The following is a 22,906-nucleotide window of genomic DNA, read 5'->3' as shown; positions in this document are numbered from 1 at the left end:
TAGACGTTAGTAATAAAGATTCAGAGGAGGCATGCATGTGACATGGTTGGTGTCTTTTGACCTTGTCATCCTACAGTACTCATGAACAGTGAGCAATAAAGTTATGTAATCCGATCACTTCTGCACTGACTTGACAGCTACCCACTTTGGTACCAAAATTTGCTGAAGTCACCTTACACATACCACTCGCCTTTTGTGAACTTTGAATGGCTTTATGGAGAGTTAGCAAAAAAGTGAAAAATACAAGGCCTAACTAGATGAGAGAAATAAGTTGTTTTTCAGGACTGTTTAAGTTACTAGTCTAGTAATCCATAAGATGCTCACACAAATTCATCTTGGCCAAAATATAGGTAAAGTAAATTGAATGTCACTAAAGTTAATCACATTACCCAGGTACCCATTCCATTCACAAAATGAGGGCAGAAATGTTTTCTCTTTAGCTGGCCTTTATTGGTTGTCTAGGTTCAAATATAATTAGGCATGTTGCCCCTTAGCTACTTCCTCTTTCTTATCTTGTCTGTTAACTATTAACATTTGGCTGCTATTTTTTTCTCTAATGTTTAGAACTGTTCAATGACAAGAGCAATACTCATGAGTTTGTTAACCTTGTGAAAGAACTGGCATTACCTGGAGAGCTAACACAAAGCAGAAGTTATGATTTTGAATTCATGCAAGTTGAGAAGCCATACGAGTCCTACATTGGCACCAATGTCAGATTAAGGTATGAATGTTAAATAAAAAAGTTTGATATTAACCATTTATCTTTATAAAGTCTGGAGCATTTTCAGTAGAATCACTTAACAAATATACTTCCCCGTTTTCTAAGCCACGCTAGCAGCAGCCAGTGCTTTAATGCCAATACAGCCCATTCAAAGTGAATGGGCTGTATCGGTATTTGCGTGTGGCTTAGAAAATGGGGGGGGGGGGGGGGGGGATAATCTTGATAAAAATCCTGGAAGGCTGTATAATCTCACAAGCAGTTTTTGGATGCACATGAGAGAACATGATTACTTCCTATGCAACAATATGTAGATATAAATCTCCCCCAAGAGTGTCCAGCTGTCTTGTATTTGCCATAATGATAGACTATAAAGCATTTTATGTGATTTGAATCTTAAGGGATTTACACTTGTTATATTTTTAGTTGCAGAAGTCTTCAAGAACCCTGCTCATTAAGTGCAAGTAGTTTGCATTATTGGAGGAATAAACTTAGGACTGGGCTTTAGGAGAGACTCGCTATGAGCCATGTTGGCACCAAGAAAGGTTGACCATAGCCACTGTTGGAGGTTGGGAGGAAGGCAGGAAAGAACAATAAGTAAATTAACTAGAAAAGGATTTTTTTCTTTTTTTTTTAAATTGCTGCCCAAGTTTTCTAAATTTTCCTTCCCTACCTTCTCTGCCCAGCTGTACTCCGTACTCCTGAAGAGGATGTTGTGGAGCAATGTGCTCTCTCCCTGTGGCACACTGAGGTTCAGGGGGACAGACATTGCATTTAGATAGGGAAGAAGATGGGAGATGCCTACATGGCATGGCACCTTAAGAGAGTAAAGCTTGATACAGTAGGACTTTGGAATTCATGAGTACGTGTAATAAATCTGGTGAAACAACTATCTCTGAATCCTACTAAAAGACAACTTGTAGTTTATTTTGGTTTTGTTGATATGTAGTATGTTTTGAGTAGATGATGGCAACATTCTCAGATAATCTCTTGGGTGGAAGGGCAAGGGTTTCAAATATTTTTTTAACTTAGACTCATAAAACATGTTACATATAATTTCCATTGACTCATTCTTTATTATTTGAAGCCTTTATATGCTCTTTACAAAATAGTTGAAGTTTGCCTACTGTTAGGCCTAAACCGTATTGTGTTGCTAGGTTTTATCTGTAATGGCATTTAGACTGGTGTTTTTGCAGAGTCTTTTATTGTTGAATTTAGGAACTCCAAGACTTGTCACCCACATTTCACAGAGCTATGAAAATGGAAACTCCAGTCTGATACATCTGTCCACAGCTTTAGGTGATCTCAAGTCACTTACTCTGTAACTTTTTTAATCTCAATGCCATACTCTGCTACATTGCAGGTAATTATCAGTGTTCATTTTTCTATTTATATACTATTTTGATATCTCGCCCATGGTTATTAAAAACCCTTGAGTGGCTTATAATAAAACAAATTTCACAAGATATAAACAGAATTAATAGAAGACTCCTGCCTTCTCCCCACCTCTTCAAAATCAAGTACTCTCAACAACCACATTCCAGGCACAGCAACAAAATGTCCTCTTATAGCAGAAATACCAGATTAGTACCATATGCTTGCTCAAACAGCCAGGCTTTGTCAGCTTTCTGAACCTCCACTAGTTCAGTTCCCCTCTTAACCTCTACAGTTAAACCGTTCAGAGATCTTGTGTAAAACAACAAAAGGCACCAGCTTGCATCAAATTAAAATTATCTGCAGGTAACAGAAAACTGTCAGCTTCCCCTTCTGAGAAGAAAGCAGCAAATGATTACACACATATGGAGACAATCAGTTTGCTAGATATACTAGCTTACGCGTGACCAGACACTGAAATGTTAGCCAAGAATTTTAAATCTGACCCCTTGATCAACTGGCAACCAGTGCAATTCAGTGAACAAGGGATGGTTATACTTTTCCCACATACCACTTTGGCAGCTGTATTTAATACAAGTTAGACATTTGAGCAAGCAACATGCAACTCCTTGATATACGGTATTAGAGTAACCTGTGATGGCTGTAATACATGCTGTGTAGTCAAAAGGTTTCCTTTTTAAACAAATGCAGTCTCCACACCACATGGAGTGCTGCAAAAGAACTCAACCACTTCAGAAATTTGATGTTCCATTTTCAGTTGTCCATCATTATCACAAGCTGAGGTTCTAAACACGTGCCATCCAAGCTAGGCCTGAAACCCAGTAGTTGTCCTGGGCTGCTACCCAAAAGGATTTCACTTTTTTTTAGGATTCAGTCATAACTTATGTGCTGAAGTACTGCAGCATAACACCCAAATTCTCACTAGCCCTCTGACTCTCATCTGAGTTGACTGGAACAACATAGATGTCATCAGCATATGACATACCATTCCATGTTGCCACAATATGGAAATTAATAGTTAAATAATGGTAGGAACACCAACACTTCAGGGACTCCATGCTTCAGTGCTCTTGGATCACCAACACTTCAGGGACTCCATGCTTCTGTGCTCTTGGTTTGGCATACTGACCTTTGCTTTAAGCAACCTATGTCTACTCTTAAAGAAACAACCTCAGCCAAGCTAATACTTACCCTTTGATGATAATGGATTCCATCCTTTCTAGCAATCTGTAGTGGACAGTATCGTATGCAGCAGGGAGGTCCAGAGTTAAAATTGGCCAATTGGATTGGAGAGCGAGTGATTATGGAGGGGGGGGGAGTGTTAGGGTATTTTGTTATATTAAGTCAAGAGCATATGTATTTTCTTAAATTTATTGTCGAATAGGGGTATATTAAACTTTTTTTTTTTTTTTTTTTAACTTGTTTGCTGAATGAAGAGGTTTGGTTGTATATAGAAGGAAGATTTGTAGTATAATGCTGATTTTAATTTCCTTTTGGAGCACACTTTCAATGGTTTTGCCATTTTGTTTTTAATGTTGGAATATTACTTCTGTATTTTACCTTTGTATTTGAAAATCTGTTAAATAATGCAAGCAAAAAAAATTGATCAATACCATGTGTGTATAGGCAGATAAGGTATCTATCATTCTCCGAGGACAAGCAGGCTGCTTGTTCTCACGACTGGGTGACGTCCGCGGCAGCCCCCACCAACCGGAAGAAGCTTCGCGGGCGGTCCGCACGCAGGGCACGGCCACCGCGCATGCGCGGCCGTCCTCCCGCCCGTGCGTGACCGTTCCCGCCAGTCTTTTCTTTTCCGCGCCTGGAGAGAGTCGTGCCGTCGCCGCTCTCTCTTCGCAGCCCCGGAAAGACCGTCGCGTTTACGCGATTTTGTTTATTTTTCGTTTATTTTCTGTTGCCGCGCGCTCCAGTTTTCTTTTCTTTAAAAAAAAAAAAAGAGAGCACGCGCTCCTTTTCCCTCGTTTTTCTAGCGAGGGCGTCGCGTTGCGGCCTTGTGGCCGCGCGATCGATTTATTTTTTCGAGGTGTGATTTCCGCCACCATCGACGACTTTAACTTCGCCGACGCGATTTTTCCGTCGATGTCCTCGAAGGTCCCGAGTGGATTTAAGAAGTGTGGTCGGTGCGGCCGGCCGATCTCGCAGACCGACACCCACGCTTGGTGCCTCCAGTGCCTCGGGCCGGAGCACAATATCAAGTCGTGTTCTCTGTGTCTCGGTCTCCGGAAACGGACTCAGGTTGCGAGGCAAGTTCTGCGGGACCGTCTTTTTGGAACTTGCGCCAGCCCGTCGACCTCGACGGCATCGGTATCGACGCCCGGTCCTTCGGTACCGGTATCGATGCCCGAGAAATCGGCACCGATGGCATCGACCCCAGGAGAACAGGTCCCGTCGGCCCGCCGGTCCTCCGGTGAAGGTAGGGGTGAGAGGCCGCGTGGGCAGTCGGCCCCGGTCACTCCCTCAGCCCGTGGCCCTCGGGACCGAACCCTGTCTGACCCGGTTCCTCGGGACCGAGGGGGATCGACCTCCTCCTCCTCCATACCACCTGGCACCGGTGACGGGCACCGCAAGAAGGCTAAGAAGCACCGTCACCGGTCGCCGACGCATCCGGCTCTCGGTACCGGGGAGGAGTCAACGCCGAAGCGTCCGTGTCGAGAGGAAAGGTCCCCCTCGGTGGTGGAGGTACCGACACGTCAGAGTCCCAGCACTTCGGTGCAGTCTCCTGGACCCGAGCAGCTTCCGGCACCGACGCCTCTACCGGCCCCCACGCCTTTCCCGGCAGCGGGCCTGGACGAGTGCCTCCGAGCCATCCTTCCGGGGATCCTGGAAGGGCTGATGCGCCAGGCTGTGCCGGCGCCGCAAGCACCCCCGGCGCCGATGACTGTGGCGCCGGCGAGCTCTAGCTCTGTGCCGAGGCCGTCGACGCCGCCGCCGCTTGCGGCGCCGGTCTCGACCGCCACGCAGGTGGAGTCCCCGTCGACGTTGATGGAGGGAGCTTCGTCCCCGCCGGCGCGGGAGTCCACCGCTCGACGACACCGAGGCCTCGGTGCCTCGACGTCGAGCCGGGCCCGGTTCAGGACTCAGCTACATGAGCTTATGTCCGATACCGAGGATGAGGCCTCGTGGGGGGAAGAGGAGGACCCCAGATATTTCTCCTCAGAGGAGTCTGCGGGTCTTCCCTCGGATCCCACACCTTCACCAGAGAGGAAGCTCTCGCCTCCTGAGAGTCTCTCTTTTGCCTCTTTTGTACGGGATATGTCTATTTGCATTCCCTTTCCCGTGGTCTCTGTGGATGAGCCGAGGGCTGAGATGCTCGAGGTCCTCGACTATCCATCACCACCTAGAGAGTCCTCCACGGTGCCGCTGCACAGTGTCCTCAAAGAGACACTGCTTCGGAACTGGATGAGACCATTATCTAATCCCATCATTCCCAAGAAAGCAGAGTCCCAGTACAGAATCCACTCGGACCCAGAGTTAATGCGGCCACAATTGCCCCATGACTCGGCGGTCGTGGATTCTGCTCTCAAGAGGGCACGGAGTTCGAGGGATACCGCCTCGGTGCCCCCGGGGCGGGAGTCTCGCACTCTGGACTCGTTTGGGAGGAAGGCCTACCAATCCTCCATGCTCGTGACCCGCATCCAGTCATACCAGCTCTATACGAGCATCCACATGCGGAACAATGTGAAGCAACTGGCGGACTTGGTCGATAAGCTCCCGCTGGAGCAGTCCAGGCCTTATCAGGAGGTGGTCAGGCAGCTGAAGGCGTGCAGAAAGTTCCTGTCCAGGGGTATTTATGACACCTGTGACGTGGCATCTCGTGCTGCGGCCCAAGGTATAGTGATGCGCAGGCTCTCATGGCTGCGTGCCTCTGACCTGGACAACCGCACCCAGCAGAGACTAGCCGACGTCCCTTGCCGGGGGGATAACATTTTTGGTGAGAAAGTCGAGCAGCTGGTGGACCAACTGCATCAGCGGGAAACCGCCCTCGACAAGCTCTCCCACCGGGCGCCTTCAGCATCCACCTCAGCAGGTGGACTTTTTTCCCGGGCCCGGCAAGCTGTGCCCTATTCTTTTGCAAAGCGTAGGTACACCCAGCCGGCCCGAAGGCCTCGTCAGGCACAGGGACAGCCCCAGCGCGCTCGTTCTCGTCAACAGCGTGCGCCTAAGCAGCCCCCTGCGCCTCCACAGCAAAAGCCGGGGACGGGCTTTTGACTGGATCCACGGGAACATAGCCGCCCTCAAAGTGTTCGTGCCGGACGATCGACCAGTGGGTTCTCCAAATAGTGCGGTGCGGATACGCCCTGAATTTGGCCTCCCTGCCACCAAATTGTCCTCCGGGAGCTCAATCCTTCAGCTCCCATCACAAGCAGGTACTTGCAGAGGAACTCTCCGCCCTTCTCAGCGCCAATGCGGTCGAGCCCGTACCACCCGGGCAAGAAGGGCAGGGATTCTATTCCAGGTACTTCCTTGTGGAAAAGAAAACAGGGGGGAATGCGTCCCATCCTAGACCTGAGAGGCCTGAACAAATTCCTGATCAAAGAAAAGTTCAGGATGCTTTCCTTGGGCACCCTTCTGCCAATGATTCAGAAAAACGATTGGCTATGTTCCCTGGATTTAAAGGACGCATACACTCACATCCCGATACTGCCAGCTCACAGACAGTATCTCAGATTCCGCCTGGGCGCACGGCACTTTCAGTATTGTGTGCTGCCCTTTGGGCTCGCCTCTGCCCCACGAGTGTTTACAAAGTGCCTCGTGGTGGTAGCGGCCTACCTACGCAAGCTGGGAGTGCACTTGTTCCCATATCTCGACGATTGGCTGGTCAAGAACACCTCGGAGGCAGGAGCCCTCCGGTCTATGCAGTGCACTATTCAACTTCTGGAGCTGCTGGGGTTTGTGATAAATTACCCAAAGTCCCATCTCCAGCCAACTCAGTCTCTGGAATTCATAGGAGCTCTGCTGAATACCCAGACGGCTCAGGCCTTCCTCCCCGAAGCGAGGGCCAACAAGCTATTGTCCCTGGCTTCGCAGACCAGAGCGTCTCAGCAGGTCACAGCTCGGCAGATGTTGAGACTTCTGGGTCATATGGCCTCCACAGTTCATGTGACTCCCATGGCTCGCCTTCACATGAGATCTGCTCAATGGACCCTAGCTTCCCAGTGGTTTCAGGCCACCGGGAATCTAGAAGATGTCATCCGCCTTTCCACCAGTTGCCGCAGTTCACTGCTCTGGTGGACCATCCGGACCAATTTGACCCTGGGACGTCCATTCCAAATTCCGCAGCCCACGAAAGTGCTGACGACGGATGCATCTCGCCTGGGGTGGGGAGCTCATGTCGATGGGCTTCACACCGAGGGTCTGTGGTCCCTCCAGGAAAAGGATCTGCAGATCAACCTCCTGGAGCTCCGAGCGATCTGGAACGCACTGAAGGCTTTCAGGGATCGGCTGTCCTGCCAAATTATCCAAATTCGGACAGACAATCAGGTTGCAATGTATTACACCAACAAGCAGGGGGGCACCGGATCTCGCCCCTTGTGTCAGGAAGCCGTGAGCATGTGGCGTTGGGCTTGCCAGTTCGGCATACTCCTCCAAGCCACATACCTGGCGGGTGTAAACAACAGTCTGGCCGACAGACTGAGCAGAGTCATGCAACCGCACGAGTGGTACGCAAGATCTTCCGAGAGTGGGGCACCCCCTCGGTGGACCTTTTCGCCTCTCAGACCAACCACAAGCTGCCTCTGTTCTGTTCCAGACTACAGGCACACGGCAGGCTAGCGTCGGATGCCTTTCTCCTCCATTGGGGGACCGGCCTCCTGTATGCTTATCCTCCCATACCTTTGGTGGGGAAGACCTTACTGAAGCTCAAGCAAGACCACGGCACCATGATTCTGATAGCGCCCTTTTGGCCCCGTCAGATCTGGTTCCCTCTTCTTCTGGAGTTGTCCTCAGAAGAACCGTGGAGATTGGAGTGTTTTCCGACTCTCATCTCGCAGAACGACGGAGCGTTGCTGCACCCCAACCTTCAGTCCCTGGCTCTCACGGCCTGGATGTTGAGGGCGTAGACTTCACTGCGTTGGGTCTGTCTGAGGGTGTCTCCCGTGTCTTGCTTGCCTCTAGGAAGGATTCCACTAAAAAGAGTTACTTTTTCAAGTGGAGGAGGTTTGTCATTTGGTGTGAGAGCAAGGCCCTAGAACCTCGTTCTTGCCCTGCACAGAACCTGCTTGAATACCTTCTGCACTTATCAGAGTCTGGCCTCAAGACCAACTCAGTAAGGAATCACCTTAGTGCGATTAGTGCTTACCCATTATCATGTGGAAGGTAAAGCCATCTCTGGAGAGCCTTTAGTCGTTCGATTCATGAGAGGCTTGCTTTTGTCAAAGCCCCCTATCAAGCCTCCTACAGTGTCATGGGATCTCAACGTCGTTCTCACCCAGCTGATGAAACCTCCTTTTGAGCCACTGAATACCTGCCATCTGAAGTACTTGACCTGGAAGGTCATTTTCTTGATGGCAGTTACTTCAGCTCGTAGGGTCAGTGAGCTTCAAGCCCTAGTAGCTCATGCTCCATATACCAGATTTCATCACAACAGAGTAGTGCTCCGCACCCACCCAAAGTTTCTGCCGAAGGTGGTGTCGGAGTTCCATCTTAACCAGTCAATTGTCTTGCCAACATTCTTCCCCAGGCCGCATACCCGCCCTGCTGAACGTCAGTTGCACACATTGGACTGCAAGAGAGCATTGGCCTTCTACTTGGAGCGGACACAGCCCCACAGACAGTCCGCCCAATTGTTTATTTCTTTTGACCCTAACAGGCTAGGGGTCGCTGTCGGGAAACGCACCATATCTAGTTGGCTAGCAGATTGCATTTCCTTCACTTATGCCCAGGCTGGGCTGGCTCTTGAGGGTCATGTCACGGCTCATAGTGTTAGAGCCATGGCAGCGTCGGTGGCCCACTTGAAGTCAGCCACTATTGAAGAGATCTGCAAGGCTGCGACGTGGTCATCTGTCCACACATTCACATCACATTACTGCCTCCAGCAGGATACCCGACGCGACAGTCGGTTCGGGCAGTCGGTGCTGCAGAATCTGTTTGGGGTGTAAATCCAACTCCACCCTCCAGGACCCGAATTTATTCTGGTCAGGCTGCACTCTCAGTTAGTTAGTTCTTCGTAGGTCAATTTTCTGTTGTATCCTCGCCGTTGCGAGGTTCAATTGACCTGGGTTCTTGTTTTGAGTGAGCCTGAGAGCTAGGGATACCCCAGTCGTGAGAACAAGCAGCCTGCTTGTCCTCGGAGAAAGTGAATGATACATACCTGTAGCAGGTGTTCTCCGAGGACAGCAGGCTGATTGTTCTCACCTACCCTCCCTCCTTCCCTTTGGAGTTGCGTTTTCATGTTGTTGTTTTGCTTGTCATTCAACTGGCGGGAACGGTCGCGCACGGGCGGGAGGACGGCCGCGCATGCGCGGTGGGCGTGCCCTGCGTGCGGACCGCCCGCGAAGCTTCTTCCGGTTGGTGGGGGCTGCCGCGGACGTCACCCAGTCATGAGAACAATCAGCCTGCTGTCCTCGGAGAACACCTGCTACAGGTATGTATCATTCACTCTCCCACAAGGACCATCTCGGTGCTATGATACAAACTGTTGCTACAGTTGCATGTGTATCATTCTCACAGCTGAATAAAGTCTGCTCTCTTACTCAAAAACGGTAGCAGTGACACGGGATGATGATTCTGTAAATCTCTACTACCTGGCATTCCTTTTTTGGCAAGGATGTACAACCTGACTCAAAATATTGTCTGTGGTTAGCTGGTATGATTAAAAAGCATATTTATTTGGGATTAATGCACTCCTTTTTCTGTGATAGTGCAAGGTGAGTTTCATTTGGATGCAAAGTATTTCCCTGCCTGTGAATTGCCCAATGGTGCTCCGACAGACAAAATTAAACTTTATAGTATCCAGCTCACATGTAACTGAATCCATTTAATTTAACGGATGTTAGACACCTACTACTGCATTCGTGGGCATAAACTTCTCCAGATTAACCTGTTCCACATAATTTCTGTTCTGCATTTTTCCCTTAAATGTACAAATATGACAAGAATGGCTGATATATTTATTCTTTTTTTTTTTTTTGTTACATTTGTACCCCGCTGTTTCCCACTCATGGCAGGCTCAATGCGGCTTACATGGGGCAATGGAGGGTTAAGTGACTTGCCCAGAGTCACAAGGAGCTGCCTGTGCCTGAAGTGGGAATTGAACTCAGTTCCTCAGTTCCCCAGGACCAAAGTCCACCACCCTAACTACTAGGCCACTCCTCCACTCTTTATTTCCTCTTTATGCTCTGCATATTTTCTCACTCCTCCTCACTGACTAACCTATTTATTTATTACATTTGTACCCCGCTCTTTCCCACATACAGCAGGCCCAGTGCGGCTTACATAGTAAAAGAAAGCATCTTACATGGTAAAGAATACAGTAAAAACAAGGAAATGTAGGAACAGTATTATAAATTGTGATGATCATAACTACTTACATTATGAAAGGCATTACAAAGGACATGTGAAAAGAACGTAATGAACTAGAATAGGGAAGGTAGACAAGGATATGATAGGTGAAAGGGAAGGAGAATGGGAGGGAAATGGTAAAGGATGGAGGGAAGAAGATGAGGGATTGAGTATAACATTGGGGTCAGAGTAAGCGTTGACATCTTAGCAGGAGTATCGTAGGTGATTTGGTGGAATTAAGCTGGTCCATTAGGGTAAACTTGCTTGAAAAAATGAAAAACCTAGGTACTTCAGATAGTGAACAAACAACTCAAGAGTAAAATAGTTCACAATTATGGTTGTCTGTATGCAACAACTGGCAGTAGACTTGCTTTACGTCTCCCACTCAAAATAGTTCACGATTATGGCTACCTGTATACAACAACTGGCAGTAGACTCTCTTTAAGCCTCCCAGATCCATTTGCAAGTTGTCTTTCAGTTACTTTTGTCAACAGTCTGGTAATTTATCTTACAGGACTGATACTGTAAAGAAAGGCCTTTTGATTTTAGCAGTTAACATGGACCACTAACGCTGACAAGAATTATTTAAATTTCTGTACTGCTCACTTAATTTGTTCTCTTTTTGAATGCAGATGGTTAGATTACTCTTGTAACCAATTCCAATGATATGGTTAGGCTAGTTGCGATGTCTGTAGGGGATTAGTAAGATGCACAAATGCAGGCTATGTGTGACTCGAAACACCCTGCAAAATGGGTGGGGAGACCCTAGAGCTCGCCTATCAGAACAAAGGGAGGTTGCATGAGCCAGATGAGAGAAAGCAAACGCTTGGTCCATAACAGGCCCAAGAAAGGGTCACTTAAGGTAATGAGGAGTCCCCAGAATCCTCCAGTGAATTTCATTGGATGACAGTGTTAAATTTAAAATTTTTCCCAATAATATTGCACAGTTGAGTTGCTGTACCTTGTTGATTTATTCGACTAAGGTTGTTGTTTTTCTTCTTTTTAGGTATTTTCTTAAAGTGACAATGGTAAGAAGACTAACAGACTTGGTAAAAGAGTATGATCTTATTGTTCATCAGCTTGCGACATACCCAGATGTTAACAATTCAATTAAAATGGAAGTGGGCATAGAAGACTGTCTGCATATAGAATTTGAGTACAATAAATCTAAGTAAGTGTTCAGGATCAAAATGATACAGTTGACATGGAATTTTTTTTACAGATATCTCATGTAATTTGGTTATCTTTTATGATAAGTCAAACGTGACTTTGCATAATTCATTTTACTGCAAGAAATTTTTAAATTGTGCTGATGTTTTGGGGGGTAATTTTGTAAAGGTGTTTTTTTTTCCACATGTAAAGCCTTTTATGTATATGAGAGACTCTCAAGTTCCACTGTACATTTGTTTCCAGAAGTGGAGCTGAAGCACTCATATAATTTATAAAATACATGCATAGACAAATGGGGGACAACTCTATACCAGTGCACCTATATATAGGCGCTTTATTAGCATATATCCTATAAAGGAAAGTACTAGCTTAACAGGCTATGTATATACTAGGGCTGTACCAAATATTTATATTCGATTATTATTACATTTGTACCCCACGCTTTCCCACACATAGGTTCAATGCGGCTTACATAGTAAATAGAATTACAAAGTCTTGAAGGAGAATGTTACAAGTTGTAGTAAACGTAGTAGTAGTGGGGTTTTGAGGATATGTAAATTGAGCATAGAGAGGTAAACAAAGATAGGATGAGCAAAAGGAGAAGAGATTGGGAGGGGTAAGGAGTAGGAAGGATGGAGAGGAAGAGATTGAGGAATGAGAATCAGGAGATTGTGAGACATGGTGAAAGGTATAATAATCGTGGGGGCAGGAATCATGTGGGTGGGCTTAAAAAGTTAAGTTGGGTCATTAGGGTAAGCTGTCTTGAAGAGATGGGTCAGGGCCCCACGTACATTATTCGTATTCAGCTGAATAGCAATTTAGAGTATAAATAATCTGGGGCTCTACTGTGCTAAATCCTACTAAAATAAACACTTGATCTCTGATTTCACGTTGCTTCTTTTATAATTTGTTATATTAAAGATCGATGCCCATTATTCGTGTTCAGCCGAATAGCAATTTAAATTTCGAGTATGAATAATCCGGGTCTCTACTGTGCTAAATCCTTCTGAAATAAATACTTGATCTCTGATTTCACATTGCTTCTTTTATTATTTGTTATATTAAAGCTCTGCCCATTAAAATCTGAAATTCTGTTTCTAAACAAATTAGATATACTGGTGATTATGGGTTATTTCATAATTTATTTAAAGCTTACTTTGTTAGCTCAGTCTTCAACAGTGTTAGAACTCGGTGCTGAATATTTAGTTCCTTATATTTTTCTTCCTGATGCCCCACTGAATTTGCCCCTATCACTTCCTATATATTATTTTTATGAGGTATTCTTTAAATGTAACTCTTAATTTATTTCTTTTTTTTATGTTTATATTGTAAGCCACATTGAACGTGAATTTCACTTGTGCTAATGTGGGATATAAATGCCATAATCAAATAATTATTATTAATATTCGGCTGAATATTTTTCATTATTTGTATTGGGCCAAATAGTAAAAATATGCTATTCGGTACAGCTCTAATATATGCCTATGCACTTGGGTGCGAATGTTTACACCATCCATTGAACTAGTGTAAATGTTTGTGCCTAAATTGTGGTGATACATGCATAACTTACGGTATTCTGTAAATTACGTTTATAAATGTGTATGTCCACCTACAAACTAAGGGCTTACAGAATAGTGCTTAGGCTGCATATATATTGGTATTCTAAACATGCACATAACTGGCTTGAAAAATGTATGTGCCTACTTTATAGAATTATTTCCCCCTCCCCCAGTAGAGTACAGGCATAAATTTCCACCTGCTCTGCAGCAGGTTTAAATGTTTGCAATCCCATGCTACAGGGTCTGGTTCTGGGTACCTATTTTGTAAAGGCACACATAGGTGACCAGTGTTTTGCTTAACCTGGGCATTTAACAGTGTATGTTTAGTCTGAGATCATTTTTATTCAAGAAAAAAACATAAGGACTCGTATAGTGGCAGTTATAATGCACTGTCATATGGAAAACCTGGATTTCATTCTGAGGTTAGGTCTTCTGTTCCCTGGTTTAATTAAGGCTGGGAGAGTTGGCCATAGTGAAAAACCTAATAACCAGGTTTAAGATACAGATACTCTTGAGTAGCTGGGCTCAGTGAATTGGAGGGGATATAAAAGTGGGGGGAAGATACCTAGCCACTTGCCAGTGTAGTCCAAAAGAGGTAAAAAAAAATTGTGTGCATGATCTGTTTAGGTGGATGCCTTTGTGTGCAAATAGTTTCCTTATTCTGCTAGACCAGATGAGTGTGTTGCATCCCCCTACCAGCAGATGGAGGCAGAGAACACTGACAATTCAGTCATTCAACACCAATATAAGCTGCAATATAGCCCTGGATCTCACCAGTATTTCTCTGCCTCCAGCAGATTCAGATGGACACATGCAGCAACATGTGTTGGAGTAGGACTGATTCCCTGGGACTTAAACAACAGACGAGAGAGGTGAAGATCCACATCAGATGTGCAGAAACAGTGGATCTAAAATAGGTCAGGAAGCCCAAAACAGTGTTTCAAAATGAAATCTTCAGGGGCATAGTGGCATAACAAAATATGATTACTTTAGACAGAAATGACTCTTGCTGCTCTACACGCTACCTGTTGGTGAAGTGAGTATTATAAGCCAAACTTATTGGTAATCCAGACTCTACAGTGTACTGATAAGTGTGTTCTATTATACAAGTAAGAAGAAACGACATCTGCTGTTGGAAGATTACTACTGGCAGTGATCAAATTTTCTTTAGCGATTTCCCTGGGATTTAGCCACTGCTTCTGGCCCCGTAGTTGTATTCCCTGGGCTGATGTGTGCTCGCATTGATTGGTCCATGGACCTTTGATCTGATTGAGCTTGTAGAGCTTCTACCTCCAGCCTGAGCCCAGGGGTCTTTGCTCGGTGCAGCTGGGCTGGCAAAAGTCCCCTGTGGCACTTGCCAGAAGTGATTGGGAGGGAGGAGATCAGTTCTTTTCCTGTGGCTCTGCTTCCTTCTCATTCCTGGCAAAGGAAGACCAGCTTTTGGAGGGGCAATGTGATCTGGTAGTGGCGGTGAGGATGGAACCTCAGGAGCCACCTTTTTCTGAGGAAAAGCAGACTGCCTTATTCTCACATCTGGGTGATGTCATCTGATGGAGCCCGGTGTGGACACTGATTAACAGTAAAATAGAAGATTCTAGCAGCGTCCCACCAAGCGTGCACTGGGAATTTCTGCCTGATGCATGAGGGTATGTCCTCTTGTCATGCTTTTCCTCAGAGCTAAGAGGACACATTGCAGGTTCTCTTACACTGTGCTAATTTTTTCTCACGTGCCTTCCTGTGCACCGAGCGGTGAGAGAAGCAGCATGCCTTCAGTGCAGCAGCACTAAAGGCAAGTTCGGAGGGCCATAACGGGCAGATTGACAAAGCTGAGAGTGAGAGGATGCAAATGGGGGGGGGGGGGGCATGCAAGAGTGCTGGGAAAGGTAAGCCAAGATGCTGGCGTACACTGTTTATGTGAACTGTCCACGATTCACAAACAGTTGGGTCTAAGCTGGCACTGGAGGAGGAAGTGACCCGATGTGCACCAGCTCACTTTCTCTTCTTCTTGCCATGGGAGCTGAGCAGGGGAGGAGAAGTGATTAGAGCCACTGCTGCCGTACTTGCATTGAATTCTGCACAGCAAGTGCAGAATTCTTTACGTCCTGCAGGGGTGGGGAATTCCACACTGCACAGTTGCTCAGAATTTCCCTAGGAGTAGTAAATCTAAAGCATCAAAATCACAAGCTCTCTATTCTCTGGGCAAAGATCCAAAAGCATTGGATACAGTGGACAGAAAAGTCTTCTCAGGAGCTATGTTAGCATTAAGAATTACTGCTCCCCAATTTCAAATCCTTCACTATCGTCACTCAAAATTTTACCAAACATTGAATTCTATATCTTCACTATTTCAGAATATCTAAATTTTATTATGGAAGAAACTACTTTACATCTCACAGAATATGTATGATATCTATGATACCACTTCCAGAATAGCAATGATCTCCATAGCTGCCAGAAACATGGCTTGGCTCTGAGGCTCTGGTTTCTTGATGCTCTTCATCATTGTCTGGTAGATACCCTTTTCCAGGGGTATACTTCTTCCTTCTCTTTGTCACCAAATAAATTCTCAAGTTAAAGACTAGCATTCCACACTAAGAAGTCTTAAATTCTCCTTTGGATTTTTCAACACCATATAGGCAATTTAACTTTTCATTCAGAAAATTCTCCCTCCCAGTATTTCCCTCAATCCAACTATTACTGTAGGGGATATCAACTGTATTCATGCCAACCATTCGACCATCTTTTCAAAATCAAAAACCTTTAGGGCTTCCCTTTTCTACTACAACTTCAAAACTGAACCCTAGTTCTTGATATGTTACTATTGAGATGACGCATCCAACATTTCAGAGGAATGGCACAAAATTACCTCAGGTAAATGTGTTCTAAAGATTGTCACTCGGTTACAGAATAAATTTTGATTTCCTTTTGTTCTTCACTCCCAACTTCAACTTGACTTCACTCTCAAGCATTCTAGCAAATGAGATTCAATCTCTTCAAGCACAAGCTACCAAACCTGAGACATCGGTTGTTTTTAGTTTCATCATTTTCTAATCCTCAAGATTTGGGGAGGTTTGCATCCCATATGTGACCTCAGGAATCTGAATTTTATTTTTCTCCAAGTGAGAAACATTAAAATGCATTCCCTACACATAATATTACTACTTCTCATTCACAGCAGTTAGTTGGCAACCTTAGATCTCAAGGATGTTTACGTACATTTCCATACATTCACCTCTCTGGAAATAGCTACATTCTAAAATGTTCACTTTCAGTACAAGGGCCTACTATTCTGACTTTCTTCAGCACCTAGAGTGTTCACAAAGTATCCTGAAGTTGTAGCAACCTGACTCTGGAAGCAAGAAGCCTTTATATTTCTCTAAGCAATAGATTCATCTCTTTGCGATCAAAGCAAGAGTTACTGAAGTCTCTGCACCTTACCATGACCACACTTCAATTTCTAGAATTCATTATAAATTTGGAAAAGGCCTATCCTAAACTCCAGGTCGATCCATTCAATTCATCAGAGCATTATTGAACACAACTCCAGCCTCGAGCTTTTCTTCCACTGGAGTGTTCCAATACCATACAGCACCTTCTCAATCCTTTCATAACGAAAAATGTTAAACCAGACCTCTCCTAAAATTCTCAGGCCACATGTCTGCCACAATAAACAGTTATTCCTGTTTCAAGGCTGTGAATGCAACCTGTTTAGTGGGGGCTAAAGACTCAATGGGATGAATATACTCATCTTCTCAACCCAACGTTCCCATTACTCCACAGATGAAAAAGGGCTTAACATGGTGGCAGAATCTGAACAACTGATGGGAGACCTCAGTGGTGCCCTTCCTAGTTCCAATCTTATCCTAACAGATGCCAGGACATCTGCTCCAGTATCATACTCAGTGCCTCTGGTCCTGAACAGAGAATACCCTTCATATCAATATTCTTGAACTATATGCAGTTTACCATGTGATTTCTGCATTCCGACATCCTCAAGAAAAAGCATTCCTATGCACAGATAACCAAGATACTATGTTTATTTGAACAAGGGGCATGGTGTCCCTATCTTTGTCAAGAAACATACCACCTATAGAACCATTTTTCTACAACTGGAAATCTTTCTACAAGCTACATACATCCCTGGGATTCACAACTCCCTGACAGACATATTCAGCAGTATCTTACCATCTCTCAAATGGACCCTCTCTGCCTCAACCATTTGCAAGATTGTGCCCAAATATGGAACACTGGTGATGGATTTAATTGCCACAGTCTGCAACACAGTTCTCTTGTGTTCCAGGATTCCTTCACTAAACCGTCTCTCCATGGAATAATTTACCCTGTCATGGAGCACAGGCCACTTCTATATGTTCCCTCTGATTTCACTCATCTTGAAGGTCATACAAAAGACAATCAAGGATGCAGTGGACATCATTGTGGTGGCTCCGGATTAGCCACGTCGATCATGGTACCCATGGCTTTCTGTCCCATCAATCGACTATCTTCTCCATCTGGGCTCCCAGCCAACTCTTTCCTCCCAACAAGACAGGCATCTTCTATATCCCCAGCTTGAGAGCTTTAGTCCTAACAGCTTGGAGACTCAGAACGATCACCCAAACATTCCCTGACCTAATTCAGAATGCACTTAACAGGGCCAATAAACTTTTTCCACTCAAAAAATCTTATTTTGAAATGGAAAAGATTCACTATATGGTGTATCTCAACAATATTGACCCCTTTAACTGTTTGCTGTAAACACTAATTCAGTATCTCATGCATCTCTCCAGCTTTGAAACTATCTAAATTAATAATTTGCTACTTGAACGTTTGAATGTGTCTCACTGGGATCGTAACCACCTGCTGACGTCACTGGCCAGCACTAGAACCCTGCTTGCCTGACATCAGGACTCATGAGGTGGTTACGATCCCAGTGAGAGAGCGGGAAGCGTGCGACCAGCAAAAAGAACAGCGGGAAGTTGAAGAACAGCGGGAGCGGCCAGAGACGTCCCTACATGCACGTCGCCCCCCCCTCCAAAATTGCCAACCCCCCCTCTGCTACCCTACCCTCCCCCCTTTTACCAGGGTCCCAGCGGCAGCAGTGAAGAGCGAGCAGGCTCGGCGAGTCTGCTGCCTTCTCTTCTCTTCGCTCTCAGCTCTGACTCTGGTCCCGCCCTCATTTCCTGTTTCCGCAAGGGCCGCCCTCAGCCATGCCCCTTCCGCACATAATTCGCAACCCCAATGTTGTAAATGAAGCTGCCACTTCCGTTTTTGAGGTGGCAGAGACCAAAAATTTTCCCCATGACTGCCCCGCCCTCGCGTCCGAACGTGATGACGTCGAGGGCGGGGCAATGACACTCATCGAATCCCCAGTTCCACCACCCTCCAACGCTCCAACCCCCCGCCCGATGCACACCGACAAACAGCGACCTACGCAGACCCTCCACCCCCCCCGACGCACAGCGACAAACACCGACCTACACGGGGAGGAGTGCCGTCCGACCAGCTGATCCGCCGTGATCCCCACACTGCTGCCCTCCAAAAATTTACGCGCCACCTGCGCCCTCCTGACCCTGCCGTGAAACAGCTGACTACCCACGCTGCCGTCCTGTGCCCTCCCGACCCTGCCATCCAAACAAAACAGCTGACGACACTGCTGCGATTCCCACGCTCACGCCCTCCAAAAAACAACCAACGGAAGGCCGGATGAGCAGGACGTAAAACAGGTCACTGCTAGCAGGCAGGGGGAGAAGTCGCGAATAACGCCGATCAAGTGGCACGGAGGGGTGCAGGACCACTACAAGCTGGGGAGACAGGCAGAGGGGGGGAGGCCCCTTGGCAGCCAGGCACGCAGGAAAACATCTCAGTGCTAGCAGGCAGGGGGAGGAGTATTGAATAACGCTGATCAAGTGGCAGGGAAGGCTGCAGGAGGAGTACGAGATGGGGAGAAAGGCAGAGGGATGGAAGCCCCTTGGCAGGCAGGGTGCCAGACACGCAGGCACTGGCACACACTCTCATTCCGCACACACACTCACCCCCACTCACTCTCTCTGTCTGTCACAAACACACACTTGCATCTGGTAGGCTGGGAAGAGGGAGGGGGGGCACCCTGACACATACTCTCATTCTCTCTCTCTCACACACACACACACGCTACCACCTGTTTCATCTCACACACAAACACTGACACACTCTTTCTCAAACATACACTCCCAGGAAAACCTTGCTTGCGCCCATTTCATTTCTCACAGAAATGGGCCTTTTTTTTTACTAGTATACACATATATTGGTAGCTATAGAGAGCACTTTTTCTCACTTGTTCTTTTGGATTGTAACACCTAGAAGAGCAATCAATGTCCAACAGCATTTCCATGATAAAGTATTCCCTCGGTCCTGAAACCTCAGACTGCAATCTGAAGTATTTTTTTTTTCTCTCAAAAAAAAAAAAAAAGTTTGCTGCTTGTGCATTGATGTTTCAGATGTATGTGACTGTCTCTAAACACACTGAAGGCATAACCTTCAGTAGTTTCTTACTCAATGTCTCTTGTTTCTTCATGGTTTTAATTATGAGGGGTACTGTAATAGTATTTTCATAGACTCTTACACACACAATCTGTTAATGCTCCTGTTTACAAGGCGTTCACATACCCAGAAGAAAATGGGAATTTTTCATTATTCTGCAAGATGGGTTCAGACTCATGGGTTTATGCCTGCCTACCAGCAAATGGAGACAGCTTGTTTATTGATGTTCTCCTATATAGAGTCCAATGTAGTCAGCATCATCTTTATCAGATAGTAGGCAAACAGGCCCGTGCCGTTTGTTAGCTTTCTGGTCAGGCCAGACCAAAAGGATAAGGAAGAGGAACCTGTTGCAGAGGCAATGGGCTTAAGGGTCCACGCCTCCCCAGTGAAGTATAGGCTTAAATAGGGGGGGGGGGGGGACATTAAGGCTGGTACATTAGAACATATTGGGTCAGACCAAAGGTCCATCAAGCCCAGCATCTTGTTCCAACAGTGGGAGAGGAAACAGAAGCTGATCGGTTGTCAGCAGCTCATGGAGCAGTGGATGTGCATGTGCGCAAGGAAGACTGGGGCATGCAGAAGCGGCACAGAGTTAAAATACCATGCTAACGCCAGCAACTGCATCAGTTCCTTTTTAATGCACCTATTCTGAGAGTACAGTGGCCATCTAAGTGCCATGTGGTCCCGGCAAAATGGTGGATTTAAGCCCTCTTTACTGATGCCTGCAATTTTCCTCCACATTTATGGCTTCTGAACCTTGCTGAAGCAGTTCTATTCTCCTCCTCTTGCTGTAACTTTCCTGTTCTGTTCCAAGTTTGTGGTCCTTATGTATTGGGCCTTCTCTATGAAACAAGGAAAAGAACAGACCCCTCCTCAGCTCTGCTCTCTGTGCCTGGTGACTGTGCTCCAGGAATGGAGAACAAAGCATCCAGCAAATCTGCATCTTTTATTCAAGGAGGGAAACCTGAGTAACCTTTTTGGAGAAAAGATGTTGAGAAAGGTAAGATCTTAACTAAGGAAGAAAGATGACCATCTGCCTCTTGATGGAGAAACTTCCTTCCCTGATTGTCTAGGTCCTAAGACTATCAGGAATAACAGGATCAGGTGGAAAGAAATAGTTTCTGGAGCTCTCATAATGACCGGCATGAAGAAACCACAATAGTTTTACTTTTTCTGTTATCAGAAAGATAGGAACACAGATGGTGCCCAGGGTACCCAGTGAAGGTTTTGGGACTCACTTTTTTTGTTCTGTTCCATTTTAGTAACATGATATACCATTATATTCAAAGCAATTAAGCAGTTTAGAATAAAACATTAAATACAATGCAAGTCGATCAGTAAAATAGAGCAATGAATAAAAAGATATATTCATAAAGCTGAGCAAAGAGCTGTACCTTTTAGATGTTTCTGAAAAAAAAAAAACTAATCATACCTCTCAATCCTTGAGGAAATGAATTTCATAGGAGTGGACCGTTGTACAAGAACATCAAACATGTCAGTGCCAAATGAATTTCAGAAATCAAATCAGACACAGACGTGCGTGTCAGACAATAAAACCTCAGTCTTCAAGACAGAGGTTCTGCATTAATACTTAAAAAAACAAAACAACAATACAGAGGATTTTAAATAAGGGCATGAGGTTACCAGTAAAAAGACTAGGAATAAGATGAGACTGATCTGCAATTTAAAGGTAGGAAATACACACGCAGTTTAATTTGAGGCTGCATAGGTAGCCAGCAAACTGTCTAGAACTACTGTACATGGAGAGAAATGCCATCTAATAGTAGAACAGTTTCAAGTGTTTCTCTGAGCACCTATAAAGCAGAATATTTTGCTTGGTTCGCAACAAGCCAAGTTACTAGTAAGTCAACCAGCAATAGCCTTTAAAACAGTTGTTTAAATTATTCATGACTTTAGATTGATCATCTGCAAATTATATATATTGCCTGTAAAGCAATAGACATCTGTGTGGAATTTGGCTATTATTGAAGCTAAAGGAGCCAAATACAAATTTTAACAAAGTATGTGAGAGCAGTCATTCTTGGGCTACACCATAATGTACCAGCCACAGATCAAACTGCCTTGCCAACAAATGAAAATCAAGGTAAAGCATGATGTCTCATCCTGAATCCCAGTAATGGTTGTGCTGATGGTACTGGCTAACCTCCTCAAGGAGGGGATATTTGGTGCACCCTTTTCTGGAGCGTTTGCTTGTGCCAGGCAAAGATAGCAGCATAAAGTCAAGCTTCCACTGCTAGAATTAGTCTATCTTTTGGGTTGGGTAGTGAATTTTACCAAAAGTAAACTGAATCCTATCAGTCTCTGTAATATCTAGTACGCTGATTCAAGAACAGCTAAGTCCACATGACAGTAGAAAGAGTACAGAAATTGTAAGCTTGAGTGCATGAACCAATGTCCTCACAAGCTCTAGTAATTTGGAACTATTTGTACGATCTAGGCTCCATATTGGTGGTTCTGAACCTAGTACTCTGGCCAAGGGTGCACATGCAACCCTTATGGAGATCCTCCTATTGAAATGGTTACTCTAATTACAGGAATATTCCTCTTTAAAACTATTCCTTCTGATGAAAGTTAAGGATTGGTCTAACCTGGTGGATGTCTGAGGAATTTGGAAAAGGAAGTGGACTATAGTATATATGCTAGCACATTTGCTAGTCAAGTAGCCTAATATAATCTAATACAGCACTTGTATTCCGCCAACTCCCCCTTGAGGTTCAGAGTGGATCACATCTAAGTATAGAGAAACAGCATACACTAGGAATTACAAAAAAAATTAACCAAAATATTTTTAAATAGTCTTGAGATAATGACAAAGAAAAGTCCCCTGGAGACCCAAGTGGCCCATTTAATCAGCTAGAGATGTTCATGCCACTCCTACAAAGGCAAATAAGTGCGGATTCCTTCAGGCATTGTAGCTGTCATAGTGTACATGAATCACCAGGGTGACATGACAAGTGCACAGGTGGCTGAAAGGGATTCTACTTAGAACTGTGTTAAGAAGCACTTA

The 22,906-nt window shown here is 45.4% G+C and overlaps 1 protein-coding gene across 1 annotated transcript in view; it reads left to right on the top strand.

The window, feature by feature from the left end:
* The window catches only part of VPS26A (VPS26, retromer complex component A), an 83,597-nt gene that overhangs the window by 23,323 nt on the left and 37,368 nt on the right, over window positions 1-22,906 (top strand). The window contains exons 4-5 of the mRNA XM_030203152.1: window positions 565-721; window positions 11,637-11,801. Of these exons, the coding sequence (XP_030059012.1) occupies window positions 565-721; window positions 11,637-11,801 (322 nt within the window). The remainder of the gene's footprint in view (window positions 1-564; window positions 722-11,636; window positions 11,802-22,906) is intronic.

This window comes from Microcaecilia unicolor, chromosome 5 (genome assembly GCF_901765095.1).
Source record: "Microcaecilia unicolor chromosome 5, aMicUni1.1, whole genome shotgun sequence".
NCBI classification, from domain to species: Eukaryota; Metazoa; Chordata; class Amphibia; order Gymnophiona; family Siphonopidae; genus Microcaecilia; species Microcaecilia unicolor.
The sequence above is the reverse complement of the archived record's forward strand: the minus strand, read 5'-3'. Positions and strand labels throughout refer to the sequence as shown.